Below are 13,866 nucleotides of genomic sequence, written 5' to 3' on the forward strand. Positions count from 1 at the left end.
GAAACTCTGGGAGAAACAAATATTCATTACCATGATGATCTATGATCCAGCTTCCCCAGCAATAGAAATCATCCTAAGAGACATGCAGCGAACAACCTGGACACACTTAGAAAGCTGTAAACATTTACTTATTCCTGGCTTCTCTGTCCACATTCCATTACTGCTAGGCCTCAGCTCTCCTGGAACTCTTGAAAGTACACAAGTTAGAAATACAAAGCATCTTGGCATTCACATCTTCACTGACTTGCCCAAGAAATGAATAGTGGGTGAGGAATACAGACATACAGGGACTGTGTTCAGGGGCTACCTGTCCTCAGAGTGTGTCTACAGGAAGCCAGAAAGCAGGTGGATCCTGGGGAGGCCAAGAAGAAGAGTGCCAGAGTGCCGGAAGCCGACAACCAAGAGAGAGACCCTCCCTATGGTGGACTCTTACAAGGGCTTGTGAGGGAAGTGATTACACAGCAACGCTATACCACCTCTTCCCAGATTCCAGGTGATGGTGGGAGAGGTGTGGCTTTCAAGCTCATGACCGTGAGCTAGCTGCCTAAGTCTACAACATACGGAGTTTGAGGCAATAGGGGAACTTGAAGATGCTCTTCTAGTTTTATATGAAAACTATATGCTTTTATATATGTTTCTGAAAACTCATGGAGAAAAATGGAACTAAACTAAGTTCATTTTGATGTGACAAATTTTTAAATCCATGCATACTTTTTAAAATATTTATTTATTTTTATTGCAAAGTCAGATATACAGAGAGGAGGAGAGACAGGAAAATCTTCCGTCTGATGGTTCACTCCCCAAGTGAGCCGCAACGGCTGGAGCTGAGCCAATCCAAAGCCAGGAGCCAGGAGCTTCTTCCAGGTCTCCCACACAGGTGCAGGGTCCCAAGGTTTTGGGCTGTCCTTGACTGCTTTCCCAGGCCACAAGCAGGGATCTGGATGGGAAGCGGGGCTGCCAGGATTAGAACCCGCGACCATATGGCATCCTGGCACGTGCAAGGCAAGGACTTTAACTGCTACGCTATCGCACTGGGCCCCCATGCATACTTTTCTATAATACACATTTTCCATGAACTTTTTTTTTTTTTAAGATTTATTCATTTTATTACAGCCAGATACACACAGAGGAGGAGAGACAGAGGGGAAGATCTTCCATCCGATGATTCACTCCCCAAGTGAGCCGCAACGGGCCGATGTGCGCCGATCTGAAGCCGGGAACCTGGAACCTCTTCTGGGTCTCCCACGCGGGTGCAGGGTCCCAATGCATTGGGCCGTCCTCGACTGCCTTCCCAGGCCACAAGCAGGGAGCTGGATGGGAAGTGGAGCTGCTGGGATTAGAACTGGCGCCCATATGGGATCCCGGGGCTTTCAATGCAAGGACTTTAGCCGCTAGGCCATGCCGCCGGGCCCTCCATGAACTTTTTAAAGACCTTGGATATGTATGGATTTCACAATTTGTTGTACCAAAGTAAACTTATCTTTTAATTCTATTTTCCTTGGATTTTTAAAAAGATTTATTTATTTTTATTGGAAAAGCAGATATACAGAGAGGAGGAAAGGCAGAGAAGAAGATCTTCCATCCAATGGTTCACTCCCCAAGTGGCTGCAACAGCTGGAGCTTACCCAGTCAGAAGCCAGGAGCCAGGAACTTCTTCCAGATCTCCCATGCAGGTGCAGGGTCCCAAAGCTTTGGGCCGTCCTCATCTGCTTTCCCAGGCCATAAGCAGGGAATTGGGTGTGAAGTTGGGTCACTGGGATTAGAACTGGCACACATATGGGATCTTGGCGTGTTCAAAGTGAGGACTTTAGCCACTACGCTATTGTGTCTGGCCCTTATTTTCCTTGAATTTTAAATATTTTCATTTAACTTGAAAGGTAGAGATAGAGACAGAGATGAAACTGTCATTTACTGGTTCACTCCTTAAATACAACAGCTAAAACTGAATGAGAGCAAAGCTGGCAGTCAGAAATTCAAGCTGAGTGTTTTACATGGATGTCAAGAACAGGTACTTGGGCTGTTACCTGCTGCCTCCCAAAATACACATTAGCAGGAAAGTAGGTTCGAAGCAGAGGCAGGACCAGAAGCTAAGCTTCCTCCAACATGAGATGCTGGCATCCCAAATAGTGCATGTAACTTCTGTGTCAAACATCCTTCTCTAACATGACCTTTTTAAAGGGCCCTGGTACCTCATTGGGCCCATTGGCTTCTTGAGTTCTGACTGGTGTCACTGATGCTCAGAGAATCGAGGCAGAAGACTAGAAAGAGGGAGTGAGTGGGGCAAGGTCGGAGTCTTTACCCCCATGCTGCTTGCCTGCCTGGCTTTGCTGTAGGCTGCCTACCTCTCTCTGTGAATGGCCTCTTTGGATATCAAAGCAACCTTTTCGATATAATCCTTTATATTTTTGAGTGCTGGTTAATTCTGTGTGTCTGTTTGGCTAGCCACAGGCACCCAGATATTTAGTCAGATGTTATCCTGAGGGCTTCTGTGAGGGTGTTTTTGGATGAGATTAATGTTTTAATCAGGACAGCAAAGCAGATTGCCCTCCATAATGTGAGTGGGCCTCATCTCATTGGTTGAAGCCTGAGTGTCTCAGAAACACCAGGCCAGCCTCACAGAAGAGGAAAGTCTCCCACGCTGTGCTCTCATACTTCATCTGCACTCTTGGCTGTCCCGGGTTTCAGCCTGCCAGCCCACACAGCAGATTGGGACTTGCCAGTCCCTGTAATCCTGTGAGCCACTTCCTGAGAATAAGTCTTTTATAACATTTTTTTTTATCTATTTGAAAGGTAGAGTAACAGAGATGGGGAGACAGATCTTTTATCCCTGCACCCACATGGGAGACCTGGAAGAAGCTCCTGGTTCCTGACTTTGGATTTGCTGAATTTCAGCCGTTGAGGCCATGTGTGGAGTGAACCAGCAGACAGAAGATCTTTCTGTCTCTCCTTCTTTCTGTGAATCTGATTTTCCAATAAAAATAAAGTAAAAATAAATCTTTAGAAAGAAAAGAAAATGTGCCTGTTGGCTACACCCAGGTTATTTTATTTAGCACACTGTCATCCCATCTGATTTTGGTGTATGCTCAAGCACTTGGGCCATCCTCTGCTGCTTTCCCAGGCACATGAGCAGGGAGCTGGATCAGACGTGGAGCAGCTTGGAGGACTCATACTGGTGCCCATAAGAGATCAAACTTAACATCATTAATAATGGGATAAATTTACGTGATTTCCTCCGGATGTGGTTCAATGGGAAAGACATAGATAGCATCACATGCATCAGGTGCAGGGTTCTTGCCAGACGAGCTCATTATGATCCCAGTATGGGACAAGAATTCAGCAGATCCAGGCAGTAATTTCAGTACAAATGGCTATCAAGATCACAAAAGACACTCAGAAAGGGACTCTTCTGAATTAAGATCCTAAAGAGACAATATTCAGATGTGTTGTGTGACTTGGTTGAATCCTGGATTGAGGATGAAAAAGGTGTAAGGAGCACTTAGGGAATATTTGCAAAGGTTAGAATGTGGATTATGAAAGCATTATATCAGCATTAAGTTTGGGGTAGCCTAGTGGTTAAGACACTGGTTAAAATGCCTAGATCCTGTGTAGAGTTCCTTGGTTCAGACCTGCCCCTGAATCCTGACTGTGGCTTCCTCCTAATGCAGATGATAACAGGCAGTGCTGATGGTGGCTGTGGGAACTGACTCCCTGTGGGTCAAGTGGGAGATGGGCTGAGTTCTGCTTCTCAGCTTCAGCCCACCCCTTGTCATTGTGGGCATTGGGGGAGTGAACCAGCAGGTGGGAAAGCCCTCTATCTCTGCTTTTCCAATTAGTTACTTATACAATGATAAATTAGATTTCTTGGGTGTGGCAATTTGCTTCTTTTTCTTTTTCTTTTTTTTTTTTTTAGATTTAAAGTCAGATTTTCAACGAGAAAGAGAGACAGAAAGATCTTCCATCTGCTGGTTCACCCCCCAAGTGGCTTCAAAGGCCGAAGCTTAGCCGAGCTTTGAACGCGCCAGGATCCCATATGGGTGCTGGTTCTAATCCCAGCAGCTTTACTTCCCATCCAGCTCCCTGCTTGTGGCCTGGGAAAGCAGTCGAGGACGGCCCAAAGCCTTGGGACCCTGCACCTGTGTGGGAGACCTGGAAGAAGTTCCTGGCTCCTGGCTTTGGATCGGCATAGCAACGGCAGTTGTGTTCACTTGGGGAGTGAATCATCGGATGGAAGATCTTCCTCTCTGTCTCTCCTCTCTGGATATCTGACTTTCCAATAAAAATAAAATAAATCTTTAAAAAAAAAATTGCCCCAGGCAATCTGTCTGTCCCAGCATAGTCTGGCAGTTCATTTAATTGAGGCAATAGCTTCTAAATAACATGATCATGTTTGGTGAAGCCATTTGGGATTATTATGGGGAAATAAATTAGCTTGTCTGGGAGCTTTTTTTCTTTTTTTGACTTCACCCAAATTGACATTAACTGGCCTCTTTTGGGTGAGTCCTACGCCCTCTGGTGGCAAGAGACACTCAGCACGCAAGAAGCATGGAGGTAAATAACCCAGAAGAGGCTTTGGAATGTGACCCACTGGAATACACTTGGCTCGGGTTGGGGCAGACCAGGCTGAGTCGGTTCACGTCATCCACTGGCAAGCCCAAGTGCTGAAACTGTGTGGGGGCCTGGCAGGGTTTGGTTGCGATAAAAAAAAAAAAAAAAAAAAAAAAAAAAAAAAAAACAGTACAAAACACAAAATGCCAAGGTGAAATGGCCTGTGCTAGTAGGGAATGCAACACCCGACCAGCACTCCTCCCACTGGTTTAGGTGAGGGAGGAGAGTGTGATGGGCAGAGCCGGGGAGAGATGCGATACTCATTGGTTCCAATAGAGGTCGGGGCTCAGAAGAGAACCAACCCAGGGGTTAAAACCATCAGCTGATCGGAGTGATGGACGGTGGCGGGCACTGTGCTTACTAGTAGTACATGTAGGAGCCTGGACTGGGAATGCCTCAAAGTTTTTTTTAGGGGGATTCCCCTGAACAAAATGGAGGAATCAAAGCATTAATAAAAAAAAGATGGAAAATGGAGTAGATGAATCAACCACCTCAGCGTTATGCTTGCAGCGGAAAACTGGACAAGGGGAAACCCTAAGACGGACTATGTCAATCAGTGGACTCTGCACCAGCCTCATCATACCTGGACTGTTGCTGATGATATGTTGGAGCTTCTAATTGATCGAGGTGACGCTCTGCTGGCTCTGCCTACAAACCTGAGAGGGCCTCCCTAAGAGGCCGTTGAACTTGAACTGGACAAGTGGGATGCTGGACTCTGTATGGTGTAAACTTTTAATTAGGGAATCTCAATGGAACTTGAGCTGTGGTTATGCATCAAGGTGAAGGAATTCATGATGGGGGAAGGGTTTGGGGTGAAGGGGGGAGAATCCCAGTACCTATGAAATTGTGTCATGTAATGCAATGTAATTAATGAATAAATGAATATTAAAGAAAAAAAAAAGAGTCACTCAGCAGGCCACAGAGGAAGTAGAAAGGATGAGTGTTTTTTTTTTTAAATAAAGATTTATTTATTTATTTTAATTGGAAAGGCAGATTTCCAGAAAGAAGGAGAGATAGAGGGAAAGATCTTCAATCTGTTGGTTCACTCACAAAATTACCTCAATGGCCAGAGCTGAGCCAATCCAAAGTTAGGAGCCAGGAGCTTCTTCTGGGTCTTGCATGTGTGTGTAGGGCCCCAAGAACTTTGGCCATCCTCTGCTGCTTTCCCAGTCCTTAACAAAGTAGCTGTATGGGAAATGGAGCAGCCAGAACATGAACCGGTGCCCATGTGGGATGCCAGTGCTTGCAGGCTAAGGATGAACCAATTGAGCCATTGCATCAGCCCCAGGATGGGTGTTTACTTGTAGAGATTCTGGAAGCCTGTGTCCTTATTTCCTAGTCATATGATATCCTGAAGAGTTGAATTGGGGGTGAGCATTTCTGACCCTGTGAGCAGCCCACTCTGGGAAATGCCTGTTACCATGCTAGCCAGAGAAAAGTGCAGATTTAGGAGTGGGAGGTGAGGTCTGCTGTTGGCTAAAGCCTAAGTGTGAAGCGTCGGTGCCTTGCCTGATGGCTGCCAGGGGAACCCTGGAGGCTGTCAGAACTGTGACACTCGTCAGGATCCCGTGTCCTCATGTGACAAGATCCAGCATCTATACAGTCGCATGCCTGGGGACACACTCCACCCAGAATCCCCGGCTGCAGACAGCCCAACCCAGGTCGGCTGCCTCCCCATCCCTAGAATGCCTTTCCTTTCTTCGTTGTTAAAATTAATTTCAAGTTCAAAGGACATTTTTTTTTTCCCTCGAGGGTCAAAATGACGCTTGGCTCATGCAAAACATTATGGTATATATTAATAAGGTCAGAGTCCCCTGGAACCTGCATTGTAATAAACACAGCTGACCTTGTTGGTGGTGACTCTTTAAAACAATTTTATGCATATAAGCTCTGTAGTGGCAATGTCTATAGATTAGTATAATCCCAACTAGACCTATTTGTATATAATTTATTTCATTTTTACAAGATTTGAAACAGTTAGAGGGTGAAGCAGAGAGAAAGAAAAGAGAGAGAGAGAAAGAGAGAGAGAACTTATATCTGGTGGTTCACTTTCCAAATGGCTGCAACTGCCAGGGCTGGGCCAGGCTGAAGCCAGGAGCTCGCTCTGGGTCTCCCACGTGAGTACAAGGATCCAATTACTTGGGCCATCTATTTTTTGTTCTTAAAGATTTATTTTTATTGGAAAGACAGATATACTAGGCCATCTTCTGCTGTTTTCCAAGGTGCATTAGCAAGGAGCTAGATCAGAAGTGCTCCAGCCTGGATTTGAACCAGAGCCCATATGGGATCCAGGTGCTGCCAACAGTGACTTTGCCTGCTATTACCACAGCACTGGCCCCCAAGTTATTTCGTTTCGTGCAACAGATATCTGGAACTTTGTCATTTTGCAAAATTGAAGTGCTATCCCTATTGAACAACTCCCTGCTAACCCCTCCACTGGTAAGCATTCTTCAACTCTCTGTCTCTATGAAGTTTGACTACTCCAAGAACCTCAAGTAAGTGAAGTTATCCAACATGTGTCTTGTAATGAGTGGTTTATTTCACTTAGCACAGGGTGCTCAAGGGTCACTCATGCAGTAGCATGTAACAGGATCACCTTCCTTTTTGAGGCTTTGTAATATTCAGCGGTATGGGTAGACCTCACTCTGTTATTTCACCTGTTAATGCACACCTGGATTGCTCCTACCTCTTGACCACCATCAACAGTCCTGCCCGGAACATGGGGTTTCTCAGCATCCCTTCCAGATTTTGTTTTTATTTCTTTCAGATGTCTATCGCCATGATTTAGGGTTGGCCTTCATGTGGTCTCCATAGTTTTCCGTGTGTTGGAAGTCTGGTCCCCAGGACGATGGTATCAGGAGTTGTGGAACCTTTAAGAGAGGTAAGAGTGTAAGAGAGGTCTAGAGAGGAAGGATCTTAAGTCAACTGAGGGTACTGCGCTGGGAAGTGAGAGAGCCCCTGGGGGTTCTTGGGAGGGGGTTGTCATAAAAGCCAGAGCCCAGCTCCACCAGCTTCTGATTCCCTGTTTCAAAACATGACCCATCCTACTAATCCCATCCCAGAATGACATGGTACAGTCCAGAAAGCCAAGTGCCAGTGGCATGTCCTTGAACCACCAAAAACGTCCATACAGCAAACCTTCTTTTGTTTGTAACATTAGCCTACCTCAGGTATGTCACTGTATCAGGGACACCTGGACTAATGCATATGCTCGGATAGGGGGTTGCGGGATCACATGGGAATTTCAGCTTTTTAATTCGTTGGAAGAGCTTCTGGCTCCTAGCTTTGTATCGATGCAGCACCGGCCGTTGCAGTTACTTGGGGAATGAATCAGCGGATGGAAGATCTTCCTCTCTGTCTTTCCTCCTCTGTATAGCTGCTTTTCCAATAAAAATAAATAAGTCTTAAAAAAAAAGAATACTGAGCCAACAAATGTTGACTTATGACTTAACTCACATAGCTAAAAAATGCTTTCTAAAAGGGTATATCAATACTTATTCTCACCATCAGTATTCTCTACTAAAGGATTGGTGAAATCAAAGAAGAAACCTTTTTATACACTTATTGGTCATTTTCCCTCTGTTACTATATACCTGGTTTTCTCTTGTGTCATTTGGCTTATTTCTGTGATTTTGTGGAAGTGTAGGTATGTATTCCTTAATTCACTGATCCCAATGACAGCTATTGCCAGATATTGGTATGGTTGTTGTGGGTGGTGCAGCACAGAACAGAACAGATCAAAATTATACTTTTGTCAAAGGAAGGGGTGTGGAGAGAAAACAGTTATATATTAGGTAGAGATGTGTGCTACTTCTATTTGTTTTTTATTTTTCAAACATATGTTTTTAAATCTTTATTTGATAGGTAGAGTTGCAGAGGGAAGGGAAGGCAAAGAGGTCTTCACTCACTGGTTCACTCCTCAAATGGCTGTAATAGCCAGAGCTGGGCTGATCCAAAGCCAGGAGCATTTTCTGGGTCTCCCATATGAATGCAGGGTCCCAAGGCTTTGGGCCATCCTCCACTGCCTTCCCAGGCCACAAGGAGGGAGCTGGATGGGAAGTGGAGTAGCTGGGACACGAACTGGTGTTTGTTTAAGCGTGTATGAGATACTAGTTTATATAGAAGGTCAGGGAAGATCTTTTAGTCTCAGAGCAGAGCCCTGGGGATGAGAGAGCAAGGCATTCAGACAGCTATCTGGAAAGCTCTTTATAAATTCTGGATATTCAATCTTTTCCACACTGTCACATGCCTTTTGTGGTTGTTTATGCTGCCTTGTACAAAGGGTCAATTTCACCAATCTTTCTATTCAAAGGCCTGGATTTTGTGCCTATGGAAAACTTTGTACCCCTAAAACATGTAGGTTCTTCTATTCCCTTCTACCATGTTCATTTTTGTTTTTTTGACAGCTTCCTTGAGATACACTTCACATAATTCACCCACTTGAGTGCACAAAGCAATGTTTTCTTAGCCCATTCACAGAGTGATGCCACCACCTTTACAACACAGCACAGAACGATGCGTTTTGTTGTATTTTGCTTTAAATATGCCTGAAATTCCAGTTAGCTTTTGGTGTGAAGTTAAGAGATGCTCACATTATTATTTATTTTTTTCTTTCCCTACTGACTGGAAAGATCTCCCCTTATTACACACGAAACTCCTACTTGTACATGGATCCATTCCTGGTCCCTTGTTCCGGAAGGCCCAGTTATCAGAATTGAAGGATTTAACAGAAAATCTCGGCTGGCGGTGATGAGTACAGCCCAGTCGTCCCCTGTGGGGCAAACCAACAGTAACCATGGTGGGTTTATCTGGGAGGATGCTCCTATATACCCATTGTGCCAGTGTTAATTATTTGTGAAAGTCTGCTAGCATGGATGATACATCACAGTTGTCCCAGAGGTGAGTTAAAATCTGCACCGCTCCCTCCCCCATCACTGGGCAGTGCTCTTGGACTTGCAAGTTCCCTTCCCTGGCAGGAAGGGAAAGGGAGGGCATCCCTGCAAGGCTGCTACAGGAGTTTGCCCAAAGAGAACCCACCACGTGGTGGTGGTGGAGAGGATCCAGAACAGGGTTCCATCCGCTGAGAATATGATGTCACAATGTATGGATCCCTCTTGCATTATTTTCATTTCACGTTGCAGTGTGTCCAGTTACACAGCCCAAGTTTGGATCCAGACTGCCAGTCTTCCTCTGCACCTGCATCTCGTGGTAAGGGGGTCCTAGGCCATCCTGCCCCCCCATGTCTCCCCCTCCCCCGCAGCGCACCACCCGTCCTCAGGGCCTGGCCCAGAGCCAGACCACTGAGGAATTAATAATGAACTGATCCGGGTTCCCAGGAACCACAGACTGAATGAACAGACAGGCGAGGGAGGCGTAGGAGTTACAGGGACTTGGTTGACTCGGGCCAGATTCGTGGCGTGTCAGGGGCGGAAGGAAGCAGCCAGGAAGCAGCGTCCTGGGCCTGACTCCCCGGGCCTGGAAGCTCAGGATCTTTTTCTGGATGTCTGCACCTTCCCCAAAAGACGAAGAAACGGGCGAATGCTTACGGCAGCGACGTGTCTTCGACTTCGGGGAACCTCACGGCAAAGTTGGAGCAAAAGGCTGTGGAAATAACGGGGCGGGGTTAGGAAACGCCGCAAATCTATTAGCCACCTGCGCCGCATTCCCCACGCCGCCCCGCCTCAGAGCAAGACTACATTTCCCAGAAGCCACTGCGGCGCGCACGTCGCTGCCACGCGGGCTTGCGGCGTCGCCGTCAGCCCGCTGGGGGCGCTGCGGCGACGTCGTCCCCCTTCGCCGCCCCGTAGAAGTCTCCGCCGCCCCGAGACCCGCTTGCTTCCTGTTTGTCGGACGAGGAGACATGGCGGCGGCGCCGGCGGCTGCGGCTGGGTCTGGGGCCGGCCGAGCGAGACGGTCGGCAGCGACGGCGACGGCTTGGGGAGGATGGGGAGGCCGTCCGCGGCCAGGGAACATTCTGCTGCAGCTGCGGCAGGGCCAGCTGACCGGCCGGGGCCTAGTCCGGGCGGTGCAGGTACGAGGCCGGCTCGGAGGGGCGGGGCGGGGCGGACCAGGCGGGAGCTGACGGGGGGCTGGCGGCCGAGGTCCGGGGAGGCATTCCGAGGCCGCTGCCAGACGCGGCCGACTCCTCCTGGCCCACCGCAGGGCCTCCCTGGCAGCTGCCCGCACGCTGTCAGCGGCGGCCGAGCCGTGGGCAGCCGAGCAGCCGGCCCCGGGTCCCCAGTCTGGGGCCCCCGCAGTGGGCCGGCTGCTGTGGGTTATTGATGGCGTGGACTGAAGCCTGGGCTCGGTTTCTGGATCCTCCCTTCCCTGCGCCACGTCTACACGTCTAGGGGGGCGGGGGGGAGCCCTGACGAGTTTGGCTCAGCCGTGTGTGTGTGGCCGCCGAGTTTGCTCTGCTGTGCATTGGGGCTGGGGGAGGGGAGGGGTTCCTCGCCGCAGCTCCCGGCGGGTTTCCGAGCCTGTCATAAATGTCAGCCGTTTCCGAGAGGCCTTTTTCCTTGACATTCTCCCTTCCTCTCCGCTTATCCGCCCAAGGTCCGAATTCGTGGCGTCCACGTTACTTTGTGGATGTGTAATTACATATTTCTTTGTTGTCTGCCCTCTTCTCGCCATTCTCCTCCCCCCCCCCCCCCAATTTAGGCAGAGCTCCAACGGGTGCAGAGACTAGCTCGTTTGCCAATGCGGAGCGTCGTGGTTAAGAGCCAGGGCTCTGGAATCGGGCTTGGCTTGAAACCCCTGCTCTCTTGCTCGCTCTGGCTGTTTGTCTCAGTTGCTTGGTATGTGAGAAGGAGATGATAATTAGTGATTTACCATTTGAAGTTGTTGGGAAGACAGTTGTGCCAAGTGTTAATGCGATTCTGGTGCACCGTCAGGGCTGAAGGGCGACCAGTTAATACTGCAGCATTTAGATCTGAACAGATGTTCAATCTATGATTATTTTTAATGGGAGAAGGACATCGCTTGACTTCAGAATAAGGTAGGGTGGGTCAGATCGTGTCTCCCCACCCTGCACTCCTCCAGGTGTGCCCTGACTATGTCAGTCAGTGGATTCTCCAACGGCCTCATCGTGCTTGGAGTGGTGAGAGTGGCAGCAATTCAGAAGTGTTGAACTATCAAAACCACTTGATCAAGACCCTCGGAGCATACCCCATATCCGGGACCTGGGGTGGGTGGGAGACTGGGTGGGGCTTCTCCCTTAAAATCCCCTTTTACATCAGATATATTAAGGAAACAATACGGAACTAATTGTCTTGCCCATCTTCCTGTAGCACTTGAACGTTTTTACCCTAATTATGTCAAGTTTGTCAAAAAATAAATTAAAAAAAAAAGATTGTTTTATTTGAAAGGCAGAGTGACAGAAAGCAGAGACAGATCTGAAGTCTCTCCAGATGGCTGCACCTCCCAGCACTGGGCCGAGCCGTTGCCAGTTGCTTCTTCCAGGTCTCCCACCTGGGTGCAGGGCCGGAGCACTCGGGCAACTGTTGCTTTCGCAGGCATGTTAGCAGGGAACCAGAGCATGAACTGTGCTGCAGTGGGATGCAGCATTGTGGGCTGCGACTTAACTCACTGTGGCCCAACACCTTAAGTTCTGAAGGATGCACAAGACACTTGTTTAGGGCCTGGCACCATGCTTCAGTGACTAAATCCTCACTTTGGAAGCAACAGGGACCCGTACCAGCACAGGTTCATATCCCAGCTGCTCCAATTCCCATCCAGCTCCCTGCTTGTGGCCTGGGAAAGCAGTGTAGGATGGCCTAAAGCCATGGGACCCTGCACCCGCACCTGAGACCTGGAAGAAGCTCCTTGCTCCTGGCTTCGGGTCGGCTGAGCTCTGGTTGTTGTAGCCACTTGGGGGGTGAAGCAGCAGAGGGAAGACCCTCTCTCTCTGTCTCTTCTTCCTGTAAATCTGCCAGTAAAAATAAATTAATTAAAAAAAAAAGGCAAAGTATGTGATTCAGCGTAGCCTTTGGGTTGGGCATTTTGGCAAGGTGTGGGTTCTCAATCTTCTAGGGTCGGTATCAAGACAAGTCTCTGAGGCTCAGAACAGCTGGGTTAAGTGTTCCAAAACACCTGTCTGGAAAATTTATAAGTTGAGAAGGTGCCAGGGGTTAGTCACAGGTGAAATTTTTTTTTTTTAGATTCATTTTCATTGGAAAGGCAGATTTACAGGAAGAAGAGACAGAGAAAGATCTTCCACACCCTGATTCATTTCCCAAATGGTTGCAGTGGTCAGAGCTGAGCTGAACTGATTCGAAGCTAGGAGTTTTTTCTGGGTCTCCGATGCAGGTACAGGGTCCCATGGTTTTAGGCCGTCCTCCCCGCTGTTTTCCCAGGCCACAAGCAGGGAGCTGGAAGGGAAGTGGAGCAGCTAGGACACGGAACTGGTGCCCCAATAGGATACTATGCTTGAAGGTGGAGCATTAGCCAGTTGAGCCATTTTGCAGACCCCACAGAAGTTCTGTAGCAAGATAAATGATGTAACTTAGGAATTCTGCTTTTTTCATGTGCTGAAGATTTAGAACAGGGGAACCTCCCCTCTCTTAGGAATATTATAGCACCTGGTTTAGTCCGGTGGTTGTACTTGGTAGTTGTTTACAAAAGTGGGAGTTATTGGGCCCGGCGTGGTAGCCTAGTGGCTAAAGTCCTCACCTTGCACGTGCCGGGATCCCATATGAGTGCTGGTTCATATCCAACTCCTTGCTTGTGGCTTTGGAAAGCAGTAGAGGATGGCCCAAAGCCTTGGGACCCTGCAACCATGTGGGAGACCCAGCAGAGGCTCCAGGCTTTGGATTGGTTTAGCTCTGGCCATTGTGGCCATTTGGGGAGTGAACCAGCAGATGGAAGATCTTCCTCTCTGTATATCTGACTTTCCAGTAAAAAAAAAAAAAAAAAAAAAAAGTGGGAGCTATTTTAGAGAGTGAGAACTGAAGCCCAGCCTAGAATTATAGTGTGGAGAGGTAGGAGGCCATCTTGGCAATTTTGGTGACTCTTAAATTATTTCTTCACCCTTATTTATGTAGCACAGTAAGTAATCCGTTATGGCATGCTATTCAATAGTCAAAGGCTTGAGCCCGACATCGTGGCCTAGTGGCTAAAGTCCTCGCTTTGAATGCCCCGGGATCCCATATGGGCGCTGGTTCTAATCCCGGCAGCTCCACTTCCCATCCAGCTCCCTGCTTGTGGCCTGGGAAAGCAGTTGAGGACGGCCCAAAGCTTTGGGATCCTGCACCTGTGTGGGAG

General features: G+C 48.1%; 1 protein-coding gene across 2 annotated transcripts in view; it reads left to right on the plus strand.

The window, feature by feature from the left end:
* Nucleotides 1–10,372: 10,372 nt before the first annotated feature.
* The window catches only part of TRPC4AP (transient receptor potential cation channel subfamily C member 4 associated protein), a 67,253-nt gene continuing 63,759 nt past the window's right edge, over nucleotides 10,373–13,866 (plus strand). The window contains exon 1 of one of the 2 annotated variants that reach the window (XM_004585750.2): nucleotides 10,373–10,636. In XM_004585750.2, the coding sequence (XP_004585807.2) occupies nucleotides 10,466–10,636 (171 nt within the window). In that variant the 5' untranslated portion in view covers nucleotides 10,373–10,465. The remainder of the gene's footprint in view (nucleotides 10,637–13,866) is intronic. The other variant, XM_004585751.2, reaches the window with a different exon arrangement.

This window comes from Ochotona princeps, chromosome 22 (genome assembly GCF_030435755.1).
Source record: "Ochotona princeps isolate mOchPri1 chromosome 22, mOchPri1.hap1, whole genome shotgun sequence".
NCBI lineage: Eukaryota > Metazoa > Chordata > Mammalia > Lagomorpha > Ochotonidae > Ochotona > Ochotona princeps.